Source organism: Brachyistius frenatus, unplaced genomic scaffold (assembly GCF_029030835.1).
Source record: "Brachyistius frenatus isolate BFR_SWC_R1_liver_20210118 unplaced genomic scaffold, ASM2903083v1 Contig_15, whole genome shotgun sequence".
Classification (NCBI taxonomy): Eukaryota; Metazoa; Chordata; class Actinopteri; family Embiotocidae; genus Brachyistius; species Brachyistius frenatus.
Window position 1 is genome coordinate 6114215 of NW_027210614.1, and position 25423 is coordinate 6139637.

At 41.4% G+C, this 25423-nt stretch overlaps 1 protein-coding gene across 1 annotated transcript; it reads left to right on the forward strand.

The window, feature by feature from the left end:
• The first annotated feature begins 1816 nt into the window (after nt 1-1816).
• On the forward strand, nt 1817-23537 carry greb1 (growth regulating estrogen receptor binding 1). The gene is made up of 33 exons (XM_069693770.1): nt 1817-1970; nt 2195-2302; nt 2612-2788; nt 2999-3181; nt 7943-8041; nt 8214-8336; nt 9792-9953; nt 10128-10250; nt 12634-12819; nt 13113-13249; nt 13526-13778; nt 13898-14026; nt 14110-14322; nt 14673-14870; nt 14972-15155; nt 15278-15461; nt 15561-15697; nt 15814-16165; nt 16294-16409; nt 16595-16800; nt 16965-17532; nt 17685-17841; nt 17934-18036; nt 18270-18425; nt 18594-18730; nt 18816-18977; nt 20608-20812; nt 20943-21105; nt 21244-21362; nt 21948-22180; nt 22802-23002; nt 23233-23351; nt 23455-23537. The coding sequence occupies exons 1-32, from the start codon at nt 1817-1819 to the stop codon at nt 23302-23304; spliced, it is 5700 nt and encodes a 1899-aa protein (XP_069549871.1). The 3' UTR covers nt 23305-23351; nt 23455-23537.
• The last annotated feature ends 1886 nt before the right edge of the window (nt 23538-25423 follow it).

Here is a 25423-nt window from a genome sequence, read left to right on the forward strand (position 1 = left end):
TTTGTACTTTTTCTGCCAGAGATTAGGGCAAAAGTGCTTTTTTTTTTTTAAGGGTCGGAAAAATACAAAAATTCCAGACTAATATTAATAGTGCCGTTTATGTCATTTTTTCCCCCACATTTTTAAATTACACACAGCATTTATAACATACTATGTATAATGTAGTTGTTTGATCAGTTCAAATTTGCTCCGCTATAACGTAAATAATTTTTTTTGCAATATTGGTCTTAATATGCTGAATGTAGTTTTATCCACAGAGCCAAAGTGCCTACAGAGTCTGTGAAGGCTTTTAACACGTTCACTGTCAACCCATTTATGAAAGATAAACATAAAAACCAAGAACTGCAGTAATCCATTACAACTGTCTGTTGCGCCGTGGGGTGTGGAACATAACCTGGGGGGAGCACAAATGCGGGATCATGTAAAAGTCTAAAAGGAAGATTATTTTTTTCTGTTGAAAAAGTAGATGTAAAGATTTCCTTATTTGGTTTCTGCTTAGATTTTTTTTTTCCTGCTAAAGTGGCGCAGGCTGTTTTTTAACTTTGCAATTAAATGGTAAATATAAATGTTTTTACTACCAGGAGATGAAGTACATGGTTTTGTAAAGCAGTGTATCACTTTTTGTTTTTGTTTTATCTTAGTTGTTTCTTTTTATATATCTTTTACCTTGTTCATTGCTGCTGAACTGATGAGTTGACAAATCAATTTCGTTGTATTTTTTACAACGAGAACAAACTGCCTTATGTCCTTTGGAGACAGAGAAAGCTCTGTTTTTAATTGATCTTTAAACCTTTATGTTTATAATTTCATCTGATGAGTTTCATATCATATTTTCTTTGACTTAGCTTTTGACCTAAAATGCTGAAAGGCCTTGAGGACTGTATTGTATAACACACACAGCTTTAAGTCTGTAATCAGTCAACGAGCCAGTTGGCTGTGTGTGTGTGTGTGTGTGTGTGTGTGTGTGTGTGTGTGTGTGTGTGTGTGTGTGTGTGTGTGTGTGTGTGTGTGTGTGTGTGTGTGTGTGTGTGTGTGTGTGTGTGTGTGTGTGTGTGTGTGTGTGTGTGTGTGTTGCAGATAGCATATGGGCAGTCAGGTTTAGAGAAAGGGGATTAAGTTGGTGTTTACAATCCAACCCTAGTCTTACCCTCCTCACTGACCCAATTTGTTTGTTGTACAATACATTTCAATCTGACAGAAGTTTTCTCTGAAGAGAAGATGTGCGAAGTGAAACAGGGAAGGAGTCAAAGCGAGAGAGTTGCACTTGGAGGGAAAGTGGAAAAACAGAGAGGGAGTAGCGTCTAGGTCAGAGTGTCCTGACTCTTGTCAGTTCAGCTGATTTCAGATCATGCTGTCTGGACAGACGCCATCCACCACTAACCACTGTTAAACCTGTGTGTGTTATGTGTGAGTAGATGTGATGTGTTTATGTGTATGACTTGACAGTATTAAGAAGGGCATTTCATCTTAATATCAGGGGCTTCAGCATATGGAAACAAGATACATTGATTGTGTTCTGTCATTTATGATACATAACCTATTTTACAGCTGCATTCTTTTTCTACCATCACCTTTTTCCTTCTCCAAAGTACCTCATTAGTCCTTTTTTCCCTCTAAAACTAAAACCGATATTGCTTTAATACATAATGACAATGGATAATAAAAAAGACTGCTGAATCTGTTTTTACAGTATCTCAAGCAGCAAAGTATGACTTTCATTTTTGGTAAATGGTTAATGCGAACAAAAACATACCACCATCAGCTTTTGAAAATATCTTTTCAGTGTCTAAGGTTACTTTGTTTTTTCAGGACACCAATGGGGAACTCTTATGCAGGCCAGCTGGGGACCACGCGCTTTGAAGAGATCCTCCATAACTCGATTGAGGAATCACTAAGGTCGAACATTGTTGTGCCTCGACCTGTCTTCTCTCAGCTATATCTCGAGACAGAGCACCCATTGCCACATGATGGTAGGTTGCATGATACACAAGCGTGATATTAAGTTCAGGAAAAGGGTTTAATAATTTAGTTTGAATCCCAACCTCATTATTACCTTTGAAGCCAAATTTTACATTTTACAACATCGTCCCAATTTACTGCCAATCCACTTGCACACAAATCACCCTGTAATGCTTTTTTTTCTTGTCACTTTTGTTCCCCGCTAAAATTGAATACTTGTTTCTGTCTCCAACAGGCCGTACAGAACAGGATGATGAAGATGATGAAGATGGCTCCGAGTCAAACAGCCCTCCAATACCCTACCAGATGAATCCCCCACCTGAAGGATGCTGCACCATAGACGGTATGTACACATATACATTATATACTCATAAAACTAATAATCACACACCCTCCACATTTTTAAGATTTTGCACTTAATTGAAATAACACTTGGCAATAAGATGTGAACTAAGATGTGTGAAATGTCCTGGATGTATGCAAAGGTCAGTTTTGTGTGAACTATTCTCAATTTGGCACTTGAGGTTAGCCTCCTGCATATTGTATCCCATTGCTCATCTTATTTATGCTATAATAAGGCAAAAATATTTAGAATTTAAACAACCAAACCATTTTCTAAAAAGGCTCTATGCTTGTGTTTTCCTCCCTACAGGTTTTTGTCAGGCAGGCAGGGACCTGCGTTTGTCCTCTCTGGCATCAGATCCCTTGGAAGTGCCCCCTGGGTTCATGCTAGTTGGGATAAAATCTCCTTCACTTCCTGAAAACCTGTTGTTGTGCGCCGTGGACCGCCGCTTCCTGCCAGACGAACGGGGTTCCAACGCACTGCTGGGTGAGGCAGGAGGTTTGCAAAGACAAATTTTATTGTTGTTTGTTGAAAAGTGAAAAAGGTTTCAAAATGTCGTATGGTCGGGGATGACGAAAACAACCTTGTTTTTGCATTGCAATACATTCATGCCATTCTCCATATGTGTCCCTTCTTGCGACACATAAACAACTTCCTGCTGTAGTCATACTTTCTCTTTATGTGTGCTCAATCCAGGCTTTTCAGGAAACTGTCTGGGCTGCGGAGAGAAAGGTTTCCGCTACTTCACAGAGTTCTCCAACCACATTAACCTGAAGCTTAGCACCCAGCCCAAGAAACAGAAGCACTTGAAGTATCATCTGTATCGAAACAGCCAGGGCATGCTGGTCAAAGGAGCTTCCATCTGCTGGAGGGGAATCGGTAAGACGTGAATACAAGTGTTGTAATGTACTTGGCAGCTGAATGGATGTTCGGATTTTAAGGTAGTGCAGACAATGATTTCACAGATGATCAAAGAGTTCTTTTGCACATTGATTTACTGCAACATTTACTCAGACCTGCCAACATGTATGCGTTTTGTGTGGCAGGTACGTATTTGGACAACAAAATACGCTGTTACAATCTGTTGCTCGAAACCAGGGGTCTCTAACCCGTTGCTCGCAAGCTATGAGTAGGTTGTTACCCGTTTCTGAGTAGCTCGCTGAAGGTTTGATCTATGCAATGTTTCCAATACATAGACTTGCTTGGGTGGGCCGCCCAGGTTTAATGAGGGCTGACCAAGTATATTTGGTGATCCATGTAACCTGTCAGAGAGAAGGACGCTATCAACACCATCGATTAACGAGTGGACAATCTCCCCTCGCTCCCTTCCCGTGTCTGCTCCGCACCGTGTCAGTGCACATTGAGCTCCGCCGTGCATGAAACACAGAGGACTGTAACCAGCATGACTGTTAATGTCTGCAAAAGACAGCAGAGACTCTCACTCTAAGCTGAAAAGAAACGGGTGCTCATAAATTAGATAATAACACACTCTGGAAAGTATTCACAGCGCTTCACTTTTTCCACATTTTGTTATGTTACAGCCTTATTCCAAAATGGATTAAATTAATTTTTTTCCTCTAAATTCTACACACAATACCCCATAATGATAACGCCAAAGAAAATATTTTTAGATTTTTGCAAATCTATTAAAAATAAAAAAAAAAGGGGGAAAAAAAAAATCACATGTACATAAGTATTCACAGCCTTTGCCATGACACTCAAAATTGAGCTCAGGTGCATCCTGTTTCCACTGATCATCCTTGAGATGTTTCTACAACTTGATTGGAGTCCACCTGTGGTAAATTCAGTGTATTGGACATGATTTGGAAAGACACACACCGTCTATATAAGGTCCCACAGTGGACAGTGCATGTCAGAGCACAAACCAAGCCATGAAGTCCAAGGAATTGTCTGTAGACCTCGAGACAGGATTGTATCGAGGCACAGATCTGGGGAAAGGTAGAGAAAACTGTCTGCAGCATTGAAGGTCCCAATGAGCACAGTGGCCTCCATCATCCGTAAATGGAAGAAGTTTGGAACCACCAGGACTCTTCCTTGAGTTGGCCAAACGGAGCGATCGGGGGAGAAGGGCCTTAGTCAGGGAGGTGACCAAGAACCCGATGGTCACTCTGACAGAGCTCCAACGTTGCTCTGTGAAGAGAGGAGAACCTTCCAGAAGGACAACCATCTCTGTAGCACTCCACCAAGCAGGCCTGTATGGTAGAGTGACCAGACGGAAGCCTCAGTAAAAGGCTCATAACAGCCTGCCTGGAGTTTACCAAAAGGCACCTGAAGGACTGTCAGACCATGAGAAACTAAATTCTCTGGTCTGATGAAACAAAGATTGAACTCTTTGGCCTGAATGCCAAGCGTCATGTTTGGAGGAAACCAGGCACCGCTCATCACCTGGCCAATACCATCCCTACAGTGAAGCATGGTGGTGGCAGCATCATGCTGTGGGGATGTTTTTCAGCGGCAGGAACTGGGAGACTAGTCAGGATGGAGGGAAAGATGAATGCAGCAATGCACAGAGACATCCTTGATGAAAACCTTCTCCAGAGCACTCTGGACCTCAGACTGGGGTGAAGGTTCATCTTCCAACAGGACAACGACCCGAAGCACACAGCCAAGATAGCAAAGGAGTGTCTTTGGGACAACTCTGTGAATGTCCTTGAGTGTCCCAGACAGAGCCCAGACTTGAACCCGATTGAACATCTCTGGAGAGATCTGAAAATGTCTGTGCACCGACGCTCCCCATCCAACCTGACGGAGCTTGAGAGGTCCTGCAAAGAAGAACGGGAGAAACTGCCCAAGAATAGGTGTGCCAAGCTTATAGCAACATACTCAAAAAGACTTGAGGCTGTAATTGCTGCCAAAGGTGCTTCAACAAAGTATTGAGCAAAGGCTGTGAATACTTATGTACGTGTTATATTTTCGTTTTTTATTTTTAATAGATTTGCAAAAATCTAAAAATATTTTTTTTTGCATTATCATTATGGGGTGTGTATAATTTTGAGGAAAAAAATGAATTTAATCAATTTTGGAATAAGGCTTTAACATAACAAAATGTGGAAAAGGTGAAGCACTGTGAATACTTTCCAGATGCACTGTAAATACAAAATTTTTGGCTGGACCGCAAAAGCAAGGCCAGAGCTATAAAGCGAGTGTCTGTCACTGAGTGAGTGAGAGATCGAAGGTTTACTGCAGTTCAGCTGAATGCCACAGGTCTGGGTTTTGACCTAGATATGTTTTTCTTTCAGGTGGGCAGGGGACCCCAACTGAATCCAATATTAAATCTTGTATAAGAATGCTTTATTTAACACTATTTAAACCAGTTTGGCCACACATGAGTTGTGTGTGCTGCAGCAGGCATTTAGGAAACATCTGTGTAATTGTAGACACAGAAAATAACCCATTTCTTGGAATCTCCAGACTTCCCCACCAGTCTGCAATACTGATGTTCACATCCGTTTTCAAGGATCAGCAGATAATAACTGAACTTTGAATGATATGCATGTTCAGAGTAATGTCTTATGTATGTGTATTGGCATGTGTTGTGAATTGAAAGGGATCAAATTAAAACAAAAAGGCCAATACTAGCTATATGTTCAGGTATATCCCTAGGATAAAAATATCATGACATAAGGAAGTGTTCACTCCAACATGTTCTGATGGAGAGATGTATTAAATCAATTCATATTTTTTAGAGGAATGAAAGCAATTTTGCGTCACCTCAGGTACATATGAAAACAAGATGGGAATAGGAAGACTATGTGACCATACATGAGGAGTGCGTGTATTAGTAGTTGTTCACTGCCTTGTGTGGGTGGTCTTTACTGTTTTAGTTTGTACGTCAGAAGACATTCTTTTGTTAACATTTTGAAGCAGGTGGCGATTGATCAAATGAACTGTCCATCTGGTGTGTGTGTTGTTGTTCTTTGACACTATACGTCCACACATATTAAGACTGCAAATGAAAAACATTGCAACCTTCAAATGACTACACTGAAGACTTGATTACCTGAAAGAAAGGGGCCTTCATACATGGCTATGTGTTTGGAAGTGTGGTGTTAGTGTCATAAAAGGAACTAGAATAAAGCTGTCATTCACATCCTGTATTTCCAGACAATAAAAAGTCTAAAAACTTGTGCTGATCTGGAAGCTATGAGTGTACAGGTCCAGATGTACCAGATGAACAGGTAGTAAAGCCTTCAGGACAGATAAAAGGTGAGAACGCAGAATATTCACAGAGGCCACAGCCTGGAGGTAGCCCACCAAACTGTAAGCGTGTGAAATGACTTCACCTGATGAAAAGACTCTAACCCTGTAGTTTTTGTCTTCTTAAAGACCCTCTCTAGTGAAAAATCAAGTTCTGAACTGTGTCAACTTGTCCATGTGGTGTTTTTATATTCTAGAGGACTTTTCCTGGGTGAAACAAACAGTCAACTCCACGGTTCAGAATTTTAGTTTTGGAACAGCAGTGCCAGTCTGTCAATCTTAAGAACACAGATTCAGACTGCAGTTTCATATGTCACACAAAAAAGGAGACAATCCCATGAACCTGCTGTCAAATCGAGCTGTAGAGCAGAGGGTGGGGATAGAGGGGTGGGCAATTTGCACACTCATTGATTTGTGTGTACAGAAATAAGCCAAAGGTATAGACATTTTCATCTCCAGCCACTGATAAGCATTTGGGGATTTTCTTGGGGGGGGGGGAATCCGAAAATATGCAGTTTTGATGAACAGAGATTTGTTTTTAAGAACTTAGTCAACTTCAATGTTGTTATCCTCTTCCTGTTGTTTATTCTTTATTTGTTAATCCTGTAGTTTGGGAGGGAAAGAGTTCGGTTTAAGAGTTTAGTGCGACGGAAATCAGACCTCTGGGTATCTGTGACTACAATATTGCCTGTCAGGTAATCCCTTAATCGTCTTTTTCAAAGCATGCAGAAGTGTTGATATTGAAGAGTCTGGAATATACAACATGGTCACAGATTAATCCCTCTCCCTGGAAAAAAATTGTTTTTGCCACACAGCAACGGATCTCTCGATGCTAATAACCTAACCTGAGTCAAACTCAGTGCATGGGCCTGTGGCGAGTCGAACAACCTATCTTGACTCATTCCTCATTAAAAGAAAACACACTTTTGTCAGACCCTTGCTTTAGTAAAAGAGGGATGTTACACAGGAGAAAGAAGGAGAGGGGGTTCCTGCAGATTGAAGCAGAAATATCATCCATCGAACACACAGACAGTCTTAAAGTCCTTTTATACCAGTCATTCACTTTCCCTTGTTTCTCCTCTTCTGCTGAAGGGCTTTCTCATTTACTTCTAACATTCACTGGCTGAGTGTTTGTATTAGTGTTGCTCTGGAACTTCTTTTAAGAAGTTGGTTTATTGTGTTATCTGGATTTCTGAACTGTCAGTACATGATACTAAAGTCCGATGAGGTTCCAGGCCTCAAACCTCAAAGTTGGCAGACAGTGCTTCTTGGAACAGTTTCTCTTTCCCGAAGTTACAGACATGTATGCCCACCCACACCTACCCACAGATGTACGCATACATACACATCTCATAATAATGAGTTGTGTCATAACCAATGTGTTTGTGTCTTGTTGGCTATAAAACTTGCGGTGTGTTTCAGATGGCAGTATGAGACCGATGAGGTCCAGTGTCCCGTCGGATAAACAGCCACCAAACCAGTCTTTGACTCACTCATCACACACACCTGGCACCTATACAGGTAACAGAAAACACACGTTAGTAAAAACATGTGTTGGTGGTAAAACTGTATTTTAAACAGGTGGGAATGGACAGAGAAGGCAATAAGTAATTATCACAAATAGTTTTTCATAAAAGGTCACTGTTACTAATGTTATTAAATATTTTTTATTCTTATGTCTCTGTAAATGCAGGATCACATGTGGAGCCACAAATAGCTTATGTCCCCTCTGTGCTGATAAATGACAGCCATGCTGTTCCCTCCATTGACCAGCCACCGTTAAATCAGTTAGGGCCTGGCAGACCCTCAGCCATAGGTACAGATTGTGCTCCAGCTCTTGATTCCAGTTTATACCTGCAAGGATTGTGTATTTATGAAGAGTTATTTGAAAGAGTTTCAGACATTAATTTAGTTATATTAATTAAGGTATGTTGATTCCTATCACAACATGGGTGTGAGGAACAAAACCTTGAAGAATTGGGTTTATTGAGCATTTAAATAAGGAACCGGAGCCCCTCTCAGAGAATGTACGTGAACCCGCTAATATCTTGCCACTTTTACATGATGAAATTATTGAAAAAAGGACTGAAAAATTATGGAGGCAATATTAATCTAGTGAGACAGAAGTATCTTGTTCCATTACCTTGATTCAGCACTGTTTACATTCTTACTTCTCATACACAATGATGTGATATATATATTTCATAAACCTATTAAATGTGAATAAGATAATAAAATGAATCACAAACTAAGTGTGTGAACAGTAACTTACTCGCAAAACTCTCCAGGACTTTTTCAGAAATATAGTTTAAGTTAGAAGGAAATCTGACACCTCACAGTGCCTGTAAATAGGGGTTTAAACTTGCAGACAATTGTGGCTCGTGTCAAATAGTGCACAGTGCAGAATTTTTCTGCTTCCTGTTTTATCCAGATTTCTTACTGTCATCAGACTTCTTGTGTGCATGTAAATGTGGTCAGTCTGCTGTCAGTAAGCCCCTCCCCTGGGTGTCTTCACACTTCTGAAAGGGAGAGCTGCTGCCACCGCTAAACAGTGTGTGTGTTATGACACCCCTGCTATACAGGAGCCAGCCAGCTGCATTGTGTGTTGGGGGGTTGTCCTTTGTTTTCCCTGCTTTCATTTGCCAACATTTGGGGCACTAAACTTCTTCCTCCCTCTTTTCTCTTCTGTCTGTCTGACTCTCTGTCTCTCTCCCTCAGTATGTCACCTCTATAAACCACGGCTGTAAAATTCCCTCTCTGTCTCATCTTTTTTTCCTGCTTTCCGTCTGAATGAAGCTTCCTTCCTGTCAGTGTTGGTTTTTTTTAATGGCCCTTTTAACAAGTGGACCTTTTACGTGTCTCCATCATTACTGCACTTCAACAGCCAACTTGGAGGAAAAGACAGATTAACGCATGACTAAAATACAACTCTTTTCCATTACCGTACCAACAGAAGTCCATCCTGAAACATAATTTATATTGATGTGTGTTATTAGAATGAGAAAAGTGACTCTTGTGCTTTGCAGGAAGTGGTTCCTAAAGCAAACTGACACTGAAAAACAACAACAACAAAAAAGCAATTTAACAAATGAACAGTTGCAAATATTAAAGCAAGAATCGTAACTTCTGAGCAGCTGGGAAAAACCTTTTTTTCAAATGTATTTACTGTATATATCTATGAGCCTGATGTACATCAGCCTCAGTTACTACATTGTAAAGATTAAAGGTTTTTAACCTGATATGTATTTTTTTTTTTTTTTTTATCCTCCAGGGCCTCATGCAAATGCTGGCCCCCCAAAAAAGAGGCACAGGGGCTGGTCGCCTGAATCATCTGCCAACATTCTGCCAGAGAGCACTGTGAAGACACCACCATCTTCATCAGCCTCATCAACAATGGCAGTATCCTCTGTCATCACTAACGGAGCCAGATCAGGTACAAATAGAAGAATAAGAGGAGGTAAATGATGAAGTTAGAAACGCACGAGAAAATTATGTAGTGACATATTAATTTCATGCTAAAATGTGTTTGCAATATATTTGTGTGCTACTTTATGTGTTTGTGTGTATTTTAAATGTGTTTCTGTTCTCACTTACCATCTGTATTCAGAGACTGTAGCGCTGCAAAGTTCATCACAGGGGTCCTCAACTCTTCTTTCTCCCCCTGGGCTGCCTGTAACAGTGCCTGATCAGCTGCTACACACATGCAGACTGCAGCCTGTCATATTCAAAGGTTAGAGGACTGATTACTTTGGTGATTTGTATTGATAAAATACAAGTTCTCTGCTGTTTTTCTATTAGAAACACACAGAGAACTTTACTGCCACGCCCACGGTATCTGCAATTGTAGCCTACTGCTGTTGTTAAATTGCACAAGATGTATACCAATGAAAGTGTTCACTAACTGAACAGAGTCATTATTGATTAGCTGGTGTTTGGTGATCAGTACCTGTTAGTACTGAACCTTCTCAAGCACATGAACAGGTGAGTTTTTCATTTACAGACCAACAGATGGCAATTTGAGCTTGCGTCTCCTCACAGGTTAGAGGTCAGCCAACACCCGCGGGTGTTTCTCAGCCTTTCAGTCTGCTCCCCTCCACCCTTTTCACCCCTTTGTGTCACCTTTTAACTCATCTCTCTGTTTTAACATCTCATTCATCACTTACAGTGGGTATGGAAAGTATTCAGACCCCTTTCAATTTTTCACTCTGTTTCATTGCAGCCATTTGCTAAAATCAAAAAAGTTCATTTTATTTCTCATTAATGTACACTCAGCACCCCATCTTGAGAGAAAAAAACAGAAATGTAGAAATTTGCGCAAATTTATTAAAAAAGAAAAACTAAAATATCACATGGTCATAAGTATTCAGACCCTTTGCTCAGTATTGAGTAGAAGCACCCTTTTGAGCTAGTACAGCCATGAGTCTTCTTGGGAATGATGCAACAAGCTTTTCACACCTGGATTTGGGGATCCTCTGCCATTCTTCTTTGCAGATCCTCTCCAGTTCCGTCAGGTTGGATGGTGAACGTTGGTGGACAGACATTTTCAGGTCTCTCCAGAGATGCTCAATTGGGTTTAGGTCAGGGCTCTGGCTGGGCCAGTCAAGAATGGTCACAGAGTTGTTCCGAAGCCACTCCTTTGTTATTTTAGCTGTGTGCTTAGGCTCATTGTCTTGTTGGAAGGTGAACCTTCGGCCCAGTCTGAGGTCCAGAGCACTCTGGAAGAGGTTTTCTTCCAGGATATCTCTGTACTTGGCCGCATTCATCTTTCCTTCAATTGCAACCAGTCGTCCTGTCCCTGCAGCTGAAAAACACCCCCATAGCATGATGCTGCCACCACCATGTTTCACTGTTGGGATTGTATTGGGCAGGTGATGAGCAGTGCCTGGTTTTCTCCACACATACCGCTTAGAATTAACGCCAAAAAGTTGGTCTCATCAGACCAGAGAATCTTATTTCTCATAGTCTGGGAGTCCTTCATGTGTTTTTTGGCAAACTCTATGCGGGCTTTCATATGTCTTGCACTGAGGAGAGGCTTCCGTCGGGCCACTCTGCCATAAAGCCCCGACTGGTGGAGGGCTGCAGTGATAGTTGACTTTGTGGAACTTTCTCCCATCTCCCTACTGCATCTCTGGAGCTCAGCCACAGTGATCTTTGGGTTCTTCTTTACCTCTCTCACCAAGGCTCTTCTCCCACGATTGCTCAGTTTGGCTGGACGGCCAGGTCTAGGAAGAGTTCTGGTCGTCCCAAACTTCTTCCATTTAAGGATTATGGAGGCCACTGTGCTCTTAGGAACCTTGAGTGCTGCAGAACTTATTTTGTAACCTTGGCCAGATCTGTGCCTTGCCACAATTCTGTCTCTGAGCTCCTTGAACAGTTCCTTCGACTTCATGATTCTCATTTGCTCTGACATGCACTGTGAGCTGTAAGGTCTTATATAGACAGGTGTGTGCCTTTCCTAATCAAGTCCAATCAGTTTAATTAAACACAGCTGGACTCCAATGAAGGAGTAGAACCATCTCAAGGAGGATCAGAAGAAATGGACAGCATGTGAGTTAAATATGAGTGTCACAGCAAAGGGTCTGAATACTTATGACCATGTGATATTTCAGTTTTTCTTTTTTAATAAATTTGCACAAATTTCTACATTTCTGTTTTTTTCTGTCAAGATGGGGTGCTGAGTGTACATTAATGAGAAATAAAATTAGCTTTTTTGATTTTAGCAAATGGCTGCAATGAAACAAAGAGTGAAAAATTGAAAGGGGTCTGAATACTTTCCATACCCACTGTATCTGCCCTTCACCTCACTAACCTACCATCTTTCCATTTCCTGTATTCTCATCCCCACTATTTTCCTCATTTGGGAATAGGTAGAACTACATTTCCCCACCACTTGATCCTGTACAACAACTGGTCTCTATTTTTGTTAAGACTTCATTAAAGTAACTGGAAAAAAACACAGTACACCTGTTGGATTAAATAAAAGGTCAGGTTACATTTTAAATTAATGATAAATAATAAATAAATAATAATAATAATAATAATAATGAGGAATAAATTGGGTGCACAATGATTTTTCCACCCAATTTTTAAATGTGCACTTTTCATTTTTACAGGTCACGGCTCTCTTCCTCAGCTGACTGGCAATGTGAGTGAAGTGCTCGTCAGCTCTCTGCTCCAAAGTTGTTATCTGAGCTCACAAACACTCCCCAGAGTCTACCAGCACTATGGACCGTCACGCATTCGGCCACTGTCCATAGAGAAGCAGATTCTACTCACAGTCTACTACCTTGTTCAGCTAGGTTGGTGTAAAATGTTCTTCCAGAATCACAATGTTATACTACATAATTTTTAGTACCAGTGTTGTGTTTTTCATTAAAAAAAAAAAAGAAAGAAAGAAGTAATTCAATCAAAACTATGGCTTCACACTTGACCAATACCATCCTTACAATGAAGTATTATGAGAAAAAGCTCAAGTTTAATGAATCTAGCTTTTGTAGTTGCTAAACTAAAAGCATATTCTATGAAACTACTATAAGGTGTTTTGAATGAGTGAATCATTTTATTCACCACACAATAACTGATTCCTCCCCAGGCCCCGATCAGGTGCCGCTGATTCAGGAGTTGGAGCAGATATTCATGAGGTCATGGACGGAGTCCCACCTCAGTGAGATCAGACACTACCAGCAGCCTCAAACACCAGGAACCCAAGGGAGACACTATGGCATAGAGGTCAGACATGACATGAAAAAAAAAAAAAACAAATCTCCAAAAAGGAAAATGCATTAGCAAGTACAAAAATAAGTTACTGGAATTTAGGAGACCTTAAGGTCCAGTTATATGTGTGACTGTCTTCCAGCTCCACAGAAAGCATTTAAACTTTTCTGTTGACATGAAGCACAGAGAAGCATTAGTTGTAATTCTCTTGATGTGACATATTACAGAAAAAATACTGACGACAAGACAGAATATAACTGAATAAATACACAAATTTGACTCTGTCTCCAGACCGTCTCTACCTTGCCTGGGCTCCCCCAGAGCCAACCCTTGTCGCCCAGCCAGCTTCCCTGGCTCGCCCAGCTAGCGGCATCGTCCTGCGGAGAGGGTGTGGTGGTGTTAGGGGAGGAAGTCAGATCTTTGGCTCAAGGCCTCCAACAAACATTCAGCAAGTTAATGGATGGACGGCTTGAACACACCAACTATGTGGTCATCATTGTCAATGCAACGGGACAGGAAACACAGTCCTGTGTGGTAGTTACAGGTGGGAGCCATATTTTCATATGCCTTTGTGCAGTATGTGAGACTGGTGAAGTTGTCCTGAGAATTTGAATAAACAACATAACAAAAGTTGATTTAGATTAATATATGCCTGTCTTGCAGGTAAACATCAGTGTCGGGCCCTGGCAGAAGGTATGTTTTCTCCTAGTGAGGGTTTGAAAGAAATCAACCATCAGCTCTCCACTGGTGTTGCCCAGGAACTCATCCACTACTGCAATTCCCTCGGACAAGGTGAGTGTCTGACTATCTGCGGCATAACTATGTGCGTTTTAGTCAGAATTCATTAACATGTTGTCCGGCTTTTGTTTTCTCAGACGGTGATATGGATTCCATTCTGGAGAGTGCCAGTGTGTACAGCAATGAGTCATCTCCCTTATCCAGCAGCCAGGACTCAGCTGAGGAGAAGAGTGTTAAAAACACACAAAGCCCCAAAGGCACACCCAGTCCAAAGGATTCACATACACAGAGTTCAAAAGACTTACTCAGCCCTAAAGAGGCAGCTTCAAGTCCCAAAGACACCTGTTCAGGTAAGACACACATTAAGTTGTATACGAAATATGGAATGAGTCTCCTTCATTACATTAATGTCAAAATGCCCTGAAATGTTGAATAGGGCTTGGATAAGATCAGGCAGATATCATGTATAGGTTACATTAGATTTCCCCCCAGTTGTTTTTCATGCTATTTACATTTTTAATATCACATATGTTAACTTTATGAATTTGCTTTAGTCTCTGCTTGAGTTGTTTTCTCTTCGCTCTGCCTTTTATCTGTCATTTTTGTTTCTCCTTTTGCCAGAAAATGTGCACAGATAAGACCAGGACAATCATAATGTCTTCAAAATGTATGTTGTGAATTTGTGTTTGTGTGTGTGTAGAATACTCTGCAGAATGGCGTGAGGTTCGTCCCATACAACTGGCAGTGGCGAGAAAGCTGCTGTCTCATGTTTGTGCTATAGCAGACTCCAGCACACAAAATCTGGACCTTGGCTCCTTTGACAGGGTCAGCTTCCTCATCCTGGTTCCACCCTCCGAGGTCACTTTTCAGCAGACTGTTCTCCACCTCTGGAGCTCTGGTTAGTCTCTTAGTTCAATGTCAGTAACTAACTGTATCACAAAAAGACACAAGGAAAGATTGTTTGACCTGTACTACTCTCTCTGTCTTGGTGTATCTCAGGTGTCCTTCAGGAGCTTGGGAGTTTAGACCAGGAGTGTGTGTCTCAACAAGAGGCTGAGCGTTATGTGATCAAGATGGACCAGAGTGCTCAGGCCCGAATTGACCATGTCATCCAGGAAGCAAACAGCAACTCCTGCACACTGTACATCCTGGTCCATGACCATGCCCACTGGGATATCAGCAGGTGCATATGAGACGGAACAAAAAAGATACTATTTGATCACTTGTCATTGTTACATCTGCATAACAACCTCGTACAAAATCAAAGCAGTCAAGTGTGTGGCTCTGTCTCTTTCTCTCACTCAGTGCATCCTACAGCAGCTCAGACAGTGGTTTGGGTCTGGTGGACCAACTGTTAAACTCCAGACAGGTCAGAGATGCTAAAAACATCCTGATTCTTCATGTCACCTCGTTCCCCTTTGCTCTTCAGACAAAGTGCACCCGCATCAGCCCTTACAACGAGATCCACTGGCCTTCTGCATTCAGTAATGTAAGACTAAACTCTGTGTGTGACAGATACTCCTCTCGTTATTCTAACATGCAGTGGCAGTATATATGTGGAGTCACAAATAACTGATTGTGTGTGCAGGATGTGGACCTGTATCATGAGAAGACACGGTACTTTGGTGTGTCTGAGCTTCTAGACTCGACTCGTTCAGGGAGCAGCCTGCCCCTGATGCGTTATGATTCCTCCTTTGAAAACATGGCATCTACCCTGGAAGAAAGGTAGCGCACTCACATATGCTTAATCTAGAAAAACACCCTTTGCTTAAAAACAAATTTAAAATTACACCAAAAATACAGTAAGAAGCCCTTACAATGTTTAAATTCCTTGTTTCCAGGTTTCCAAAGCTGCACAGTGCCGTGATCCGGACTACAGTTTTGATCCAACACTACTGTGTCGCTCTGATGGCTGCATCTGGCAGAATCTGCGGTTCCCACAATCTCCACAAGCACACCTCTGTGGAGACCATGGAAATTGTACAATCCCTGCTCACTGCTGCCCAACAATGTCCTGCTCATCATGGTCATATGATCCTGCTGCGGATCCCCTCTTTGGCTCTGGCAGCGTGGGCCCACTGTCGACTGTCCAGAGTGAGGAGGCAGCTGGGTCTGGAGGAGAGTTTTGAAATTATTCTGGGGAATCCCAACCAAGCTTTGAATATTGGACAGACATTCACTGATCAGATCAAGGTGGGGTCATAAAATACGGGATAAATATTTGTATGGATAGATGAGCTCACAAGTACAGAAATATAAAGACTGTGACATACTGTGGAAATTGTGTTTTTTTTTTACTTGTGTTTATGTGTGTCCTGTAGACTTGGCTGAAGGTTCAGGATGCTGACTGGGTTCCTCGTACCTACTTGGAGCTGGAGGCCCTCCCCTGCATCCTGATCCTGTCAGGGTCCGAGCCACTAGGAGAATCACTGCCCAGGTGCACACACTTGAGTTTTAATCAAAAATCCCTCACTTTGACCTAAAAATCCTTTACAGAGTTTTACCTTCCATGTGTTGCTTTGTACCACTTGATTTAAAAAAAAAAATAGTAACCCCAGAATTTCTTGCAGGAGAGCCAAAGAAGCTTTTGGATGTTAAACAGTGAAATAATTCTACCCACAGGTCACTGAAGCACTGTGACCTTCGAGTGATGAGCTGCTCCTACCTGCAGCGTACCACACTGGAACAGGAGCTGGGACTGGCTGCTTATCTAGTGAAGGCAGAGTCACGACCCCCACACAACCCAGGACCAGGAAGTGACCAGCTCGAAAGTGATCCCGAAAAACTCGGCAGCACTGACAATGAAGAGGAGGAGGGACAAGAGAACGGTGAGATGATAACCACTTACTGTATTTAAATTGTGATATGTAAATAGATAAAGTCACTGTTTCAATAAATGATGATTACTTATGGTTTTAAGAGTGATTTCAGCTGATTCGGTTGGTAATTTAAAACAGTTTTTTTGCTCCTTTCTCTCTTTTGCTATTTCCAGGGGACTCCCCCTTGTCAACGAGCCAGCCGCTCCAGTCAGGCCAAGACAGTGGAGCAATAGAGCCCCTCCCTGCTCAAACCACCACCTCTCCGAATGTCCAGAAAGGCACCGTGGACACCACACAATCTCCCTCACGATCACAGACTAAACTTCAGCCCCAGTCCTCGTCTCAGTCTTTTCCATATCCTCAACCTGCACCACACCACCAAACCCAACCTCAAGTTCAAAATCATTCCCAGGCCCAGCCAGTCTCCCAACTGCAGCTACAGCCAAATCAAATTCAGGCATCATCTCAAACAAATTCTCAATCTTACACTCCAATGCTGCCTCAGCAGCAGTCTCTTTCCCAGATCCAAATACACTCTAAATCCACATCCTCGGGCTCTTCGTCCCCACGAGCCTCCTCTCCTCACCTGAGCTGTTCCTGGGCACGAGGAGTGAGTCGTCCGCCTTCGGTGCTCCTCCCTCGTGCCCTCTACGACAGTATCACAGCCAGTGACAGCAGCGGGCTTCCACGATGTACTTCATTCTTGCCACACATGTCTGTTGCATGGGTGAGCAGCTTCAGGTAGAAGAAACATTTATTATTTTTCACTAGTACAATGCAAACCTCATCTTTAACAATTGTTTAAATTTCTTCATCTAAAAGTCCATAGTATATAAATGAAACTTGGAAGATAAGCAATTTTTTAATGAATGAACCATGTCTTTTGTGTGCAGGCCTCTGCTGAGTAAAATGATGACATGTACAGAACAGTCACTCTATTATCGTCAGTGGACGGTCCCTCGCTCTTACCATATGGACAGTAGCAATCGCACTGAGGGCCAAAGTGGCAACTTTCACCCTCGCAGGTTGCTGCTCAGTGGACCCCCACAGGTATTTTCTGTCTTTCTTTCTTTTGTTCAAACTTATGCTCATGCTGCACTGTATATTTACATTATTTTCTTGTGTGTTATTTCCATGGTCAGGTGGGTAAGACGGGAGCATACCTACACTTCCTGGGTATTCTTTCTCGCATGCTGATCAGGCTGATGGAGGTGGACATCTACGATGAAGAGGACATCAACTGCAGTCAGTATATTTGCGGCATACCTACAGCATGTAACTTATGGAGACTATACTTATAAAAACACAGCTTCAATTAATTTTCTATATTTTCTTCTGGATCGCCAACCCTTTAGTGTTTCAATTCTGCTAAGATCTTTTGATAGTAACACAACTAAATACGGTTCTAGTCTTAACTATTCATAGTTGCTGTAAACTTGTGTGTAATGCAAACGTTTGTAAATGTGTTGGGTATTTAGATGCCCAGGCTGATGGGTTGCAGTACCACCCACCTAATGCTTCCTGGCCCAACCCAGACGCTCTGAAGATGATGCCCTTTGACTACACCATCCATGACCCCAAATATGAAGAAATCAGCATGATATATTGTCCTGGATATAAACCCAATGCTGAGGGTGAGCACAGTGAGGAAAACACTCAGGCACTGACACCATGTCAATATATTAACTCTCTGCCACAACTGCCTTTTTTCGTGTTTTTTTTTCCTTTAAAATCAAATGGAGACCTTTCGTTAGAAGTTACTTGTGTATTTAATCGTCCCTTTCCTCTGTTGTCTCCTCAAGGAAATCCTGTTCGGCAGGAGGATGTGTACCTACATAGGCGGACATCCAGGATCAAGCTGTCCAAGTATGCAGCCTACAACACCTATCATCACTGTGAACAGTGTCATCAGTACTTGGGCTTAAACCCCAGATATCAGGTCAGCATCCGAACGCACAATGTGAGAACACACTCAAATTGCTTTTGAAATGTAAACATGACAGTTGTCTCTAATTATAATACAGATGTATGAGTCAACACTGCATGCCTTCACATTCACCCATCTACTGCTTGGAGAGGAGATCCAGCTCTACTTCATCATCCCAAAGTCTAAAGAGCACTACTTCAGCTTCAGCCATCCAGGAGGCCAACTGGAGAGCATGCGGCTGCCTCTCATTTCTGACTGGGTATGCCCTTTGTCACTGAAACGTGAACCTCATATAACTTGCAAAGGGAAACCAAATGAATAATGTCGATAATAACAATAAATTGTGTGTCTGGTACACCAGTGATGCCCCTGAGAATCCTGGATAGACCTTTTTAACAACAGACATTGGTTTGTCACAGCATGGCGAGCGTGAGCGTGGAGGTCCTGCTTTTATGCATGTTGGTTCACTGTCGGGGCTTACAGGGACACTAAATATAAGTTAGCCATCATTAATAAACCTGCGCATTACTTACTGTGACAATTCAGAATGTCTGCTGTGAAGAAGGTCTATTGTTTTTCTCTAACTTCATGAACCATTTGCAAATTTTAATGGAGAGTTAAATGAAAATGTTAAAACATATTCTGAATGATACTTAGCCATTGTCTGTTGTAAAGGACTCTTGAAGACCTTCAGCTGTCTGGTGACAGGTCTTGCAGTTTGTAATCTGCTTGATGGAGTTACTACATTCTGTGCAGAGGCAGACAGAGAAATAATTGCACAGACGGGCAGCTCTGTATAATATAATGACAGTGTTAGAGTACACTCGCAGCAAATTAAGGCAATTTCAGAATATTACATTCAGTTTTAAGTTCATTGAAATTTAGTTTTAAACTAATAAAATCCAATTTCAAATCATACTTTTCACATCAAGTTTTTCAATACAGTTTTTTAAGGTAAATAGTACAAATTCAAATTGTGGGATTAAAACGTTTTTGTTTTTTTGTTTATTTTAATGCAATTAAAGTTGAGAAAATCAAATATAAACCATTCAAATTCAGTGTCACACATTTCCCAGTGCTGATGTCCAGAGTGACAAATCAAGCTATATAATAAGCTACGTTTATTACAGGTGATCTATTACAATAAGCTTACATTTTCAACAACCCAACAGTGAGTGTGGACATCGGTAGATTAAGAGGGTCTGAGTTTTACTGTCCTGACAGTAAACGGACCAAAATGTTCCATCTACTGTTTATCTGACATTATTGAGAGTAAATGTTGTTATGATAAAACACAAATCAGAATTATCTAGAAATGATGTGTCATTTTAAAGTTTTAAAATCTCTCATGCTTCACTATGTCCTCCTCTTTGAGCATTTTCATCCAAAATGATCAAACAGTTATCAACCTCAAGATCCTTTTAGTCCAGAATGTAGTGCAGGTTTGGCCACAGAGCAACACCCTCATTGCACCACTAGTGGGTGCAACTGGCTAAACTATGGCTCAAATTGTCCTTCTTGGGCAGCAGTTCTAATTGATTTTCATAAAAATGTGTACACAGAAGATTCCTGTTTGGGAAGACATTATTTGAAATAACATGGCATAACACCAGAAAGGTTTTGCTCACAACAGTAAGAGATGTTCTGATTGTATCATATTGGTTTTTTTGTATTATGTATCTTTCTTTATAAACCGCTTGGGTCTCCCCAACCTTATATTGGAAACTGCTGCTCTAGCCTGCAAACACAGACTCTTTCTCAACTTCCTTTTTTCTCTTTAGCATTGTCTTAAAATACCAAAATGTGAGTTGGTGTTTAATTTTTTTTTTCCAATGAATAAAGTTTTATAAGTTATTCTAATATTTTTCTTTCCCCCCACACTTTTCCAGAGCCCAGACTGCATCAAGAGTCCAATCTTCACCCCGACCACTGGTCGTCACGAGCATGGTCTGTTTAACCTGTACCATGCCATGGATGGAGCCTCACATCTACATATCCTGGTGGTCAAAGAGTACGAGATTTCCGTCTACAAGAAGTACTGGCCAAACCATATCATACTGGTGCTGCCCACAGTCTTCAATGGAGCTGGAATAGGTATGTTACTGCTACTACAGGGATTACATAAATTTATTATATTTTTAATACTGGCATGCAGTTAAACTGACGCACAGCTGTTATTTTCATAGTCAATGAACTTATTAACTAACACCCGATGCTCATGTAGGAGCCGCTCACTTCCTGATTAAGGAACTTTCATATCACAACTTGGAGCTGGAGCGTGGTCGGCGTTTGGAGGGACGGGGCATAGCAGGTGACGTCTGGCCCTTCATCATCCTGGCCGATGACTCCTGTGTTATGTGGAACACAGTAAACCTCAACGCACGCAAGTACATACTGACACATTATCTACAGTTTATTAGTTTAGCAAGTTTGAAGGATGAAATAGCTGCTGCTTGTGTTAGAAGTAAGAATGTGTTATCACTTTGGGTTTAACACAGCCATTCTTTGATTTTTGCCATTGTTAGTGGTCCAGTGGAGCACAGTGTGTCACTGAAACAGGTCTTACAGCACATGGAGGTCTGTCCGGACCTAGCCCACTATGGTCTGTGTGGCATCAGGAAGTGGAGCAGCCGTGGACTCACAGGTAGTGGCCAAAATGTCAGAAAGCAAGACAGAATTTCTTTCCTTAAAAACAAAGAGCAAAAAGTACATTTTAACCCGTGAATAAAATATCTGTAGCTTTGTATTGTACAACAAATTACAGCCTCAACAATCCTTAATATTTAATTTAATCACACACTCAGTCTCATTGAAAATGTAACACTTTTTAGCTTCACTAAGGCTCTTGTGTTGGACTGAACAGAATACTTCAAAGTCGTTAACTTTAACAATGAATGTTCATAAAGATGAACGCTCTGGAGCTCTCAGGTTTCTACTTGTTAGAGATGCCGTAGATTTCAGCTTGTTATGTCTTCATTGCCTTCTTGTTCACCTTTAGGACTTGACAGATTTTTTTTAAAACAAAGTTCATGGGAGTCTAGCCTCAGGCCACAGTATATCTCAGATAATGTGATTAACTGGGAATGGATTCTAACAAACTAAAATTGTTTGCATTTTGATAGTTTATGAGTTAGCATAATATTGTGTGATATAAAGTGTGCTGCAAACACACTTACCTGTCTTATAAATAAAATAATGTTGCAGTTGCTTATTCTTGTTTTTGAACCAGGTCATAAACAGTGGGAGCCCTTCTCCAGTTGTCACCTCCATGACTTCCTCCTCCTCAATGTCGACCGGAGCCAGAACGTCCAGTACAACCAGAACCGCTTCACCTGCCATGACGTGGACTTCACCCTGAGGCTCCACAGTGCCGGGCTGCTTGTCTGCAGGTTCAACATCTTCAGCGTCATGAAGAAGCAGATCGCCATAGGAGGATACAGAACATTCATCACCAAGACCAAGGTAAGGGCTGAAGAATCATAATAAATGACATATTAATCCCATTAATAATAATAATTACTTCTTTACTTAATAGTTAGTTGCACATAACATAAGACAACCTTAGAAGCTACACAGGGCCAAATGATAACCTAAATATGACATAATAATACATAATTTGTGCATTTTATATTGAATGTAGATGAACATTTAACATAAATACTGGAATTCATATTTTACTTTTACTTTCTCTCAAAATCTGTTTGTTTCCTGTAGAATGGGCTTTCACCTATACAAATCCACAGACATTTAGAATTTACCAGACCACAGAGACTGTAGAGACTACAAAACTCTAATGCTGTTCTCTAACATATTAGCAATTTAGAAATCAACAGCCAGTAAATGTGAAACAACAGTTTACATGTATTCAGCATGTAATGAAAGATATTTTATCCTAGTTACAGTACTATTTGGTAAGTGCAAACACGTTAAATAAACACGTTTTATTCTTTGACTAGGTCAAAAAGTCAGGAGCTTGACTGATGCATTAAATTATACGATTTAAGAAAGAAATGTGTGAATGACGTGAGCACCGTCAATTGCATAGATCTTTGTTATTAATTAAAAAATGTTTAATATCTCCAGATGACAGATGTTACCACCTCAGTGGGACTCTCGCAATACATCTGTGCCCCCGACAGCAAGCACCTTTTCTTGGCTACACCAGCTCAGCTCCTCCTGGAAAAATACCTCCAACACACCAGCCAGAAGCTGTTTCCACTCAGCACCAGGAACTACACGCACCCTGTACTGTCTGTGGACTGCTACCTCAACCTGGGACCAGAGGTACACACACACACACACACACACACACACACACACACACACACACACACACACACACACACACACACACACACACACACACACACACACACACACACACACACACACAGACAAGCATCTAGACATATGGACAAACAAAAAGAGAAGGACACACAGAATCACAGATTTATGAGTACTGGTTAAAAGCCACACTGTTCTTGCCTCCCGCAGGTAACGGTGTGTTTTGTGAGTTCCAGACCTCATTCTGTCAACATCAGTACCACGGGGTTGCTGTTCAGCGGCCTTCTTCTCTGTTTTGCTGACTCCTTTGTGACTCCTGGGTTCCTCAAGAAGTTCACCTTTATTAAAGGTACAACAGCAAACCAAATACAGACAATAAAACATATGCGTGACCTCCACAAAATGATGTACTTGACTGATGCCCTTCTCCCTCTTATCTACCTCCTGTTCAGATGCAACTCTGTGTGTCATCAGTGCAGATCGTAGCTCGTTGAGGCAGACGGTGGGCAGGCTGGAGCTGGAGGAAGAGTGGAGGTTCAGGTTCAGTGACGAATTCCAAACGGCCAACGCCAAAGAGGACCGGCCGCTCCTCTTCCTGACCGGAACACATATATAACTGAAACAGGTGTACACAAAGAGTTGCAAGCCTGACTTTGGTTGCCAAAGATAAGAAACAGACTAAAGTGTTTTTTTGCAGCATGACAGTTCGTACTAACACGTGTTCTGATTGGACAATGCAAGTTATTGAAGGAACACTATCCGCGTTACCAAAACCTCTGAGACCAACAGGAAATGTGGAAAGAATATAAACCACTGACCATTACATGTCACCACAAACACACTCAAATAGGATTTGGAGGTGATGTCTAGTGAGGAGTCTTTTCAGTAAACCTCGTGAAATTCTGTTTAAAAAGGGAATTGTTTACATTTACTGTGATTTCTGTGCTACTCCATAAAACCGCTTCATGCGCATGTTTTATTCAGCACAGACGTAAGCAAAAAGGAAATTAAATTAATGCATTTTTACCTTTTAAGTAATTTCAGTCCTGCTTTTGGATTTCGTGTGCAGGTTTAGTTGTTCAGAATTTCTTATTGCAATATCAGTGTTCAGACTCCTTCAGAGGGGACTCAACACGGGAAGCTTTAAAAAGGGTTGACACAATCATCTGTGTGCAATTTGTAGCCGATTTTTGGCACCATTTTTATAGTGTGATTTTTGTTTTTTGTTTTATATACAATGGTGTGAAAAAGTGTTTGCCCCTTCCTGATTTCCAATTTTTTTTGCATGTCTGTCACACTTAAATGTTTCAGATCATCAAACAAATTTAAATATTAGTCAAAGATAACACAAGTAAACACAAAATGCAGTTTTTAAATGAAGGTTTTTATTATTAAGGGAGAAAAACAAGCCAAACCCACATGGCCCTGTGTGAAAAAGTGTTTGCCCCCTCCTGTTAAAACATAACTTAACTGTGGTTTATCACACCTGAGTTCAATTTCTCTAGCCACACCCAGGCCTGATTACTGCCACACCTGTTCTCAATCAAGAAATCACTTCAATAGGACCTGCCTGACAAAGTGAAGTAAACCAAAAGATCCTCAAAAGCTAGACATCATGCCGAGATCCAAAGAAATTCAGGAACAAATGAGAAAGAAAGTAATTGAGATCTATCAGTCTGGAAAAGGTTATAAAGCCATTTCTAAAGCTTTGGAACTCCAGCGAACCACAGTGAGAGCCATTATCCACAAATGGAGAAAACATGGAACAGTGGTGAACCTTCCCAGGAGTGGCCAGCCGACCAAAATTACCCCAAGAGCGCAGCGACGACTCATCCGAGAGGTCACAAGAGACCCCGCAACAACTTCCAAAGAACTGCAGGCCTCACTTGCCTCAGTTAAGGTCAGTGTTCATGACTCCACCATAAGAAAGAAACTGGGCAAAAATGGCTGCATGGCAGAGTGCCAAGACCAAAACCACCGCTGAGCAAAAAGAACATTGAGGCTCGTCTCATTTTTGCCAGAAAACATCTTGATGATCCCCAAGACTTTTGGGAAAATACTCTGTGGACTGACGAGACAAAAGTTTAATTTTTTGGAAGGTGTGTGTCCCATTACATCTGGCGTAAAAGTAACACTGCATTTCAGAAAAAGAACATCATACTCACAGTAAAATATGGTGGTGGTAGTGTGATGGTCTGGGGCTGTTCTGCTGCTTCAGGACCGGGAAGACTCACTGTGATAAATGGAACCATGAATTCTACCGTCTACCAAAAAATCCTGAAGGAGAATGTCCGGCCGTCTGTTGGTGACCTCAAGCTGAAGCCAACTTGGGTTCTGCAGCAGGATAATGATCCAAAACACACCAGCAAGTCCACCTCTGAATGGCTGAAGAAAAACAAAATGAAGACTTTGGAGTGGCCT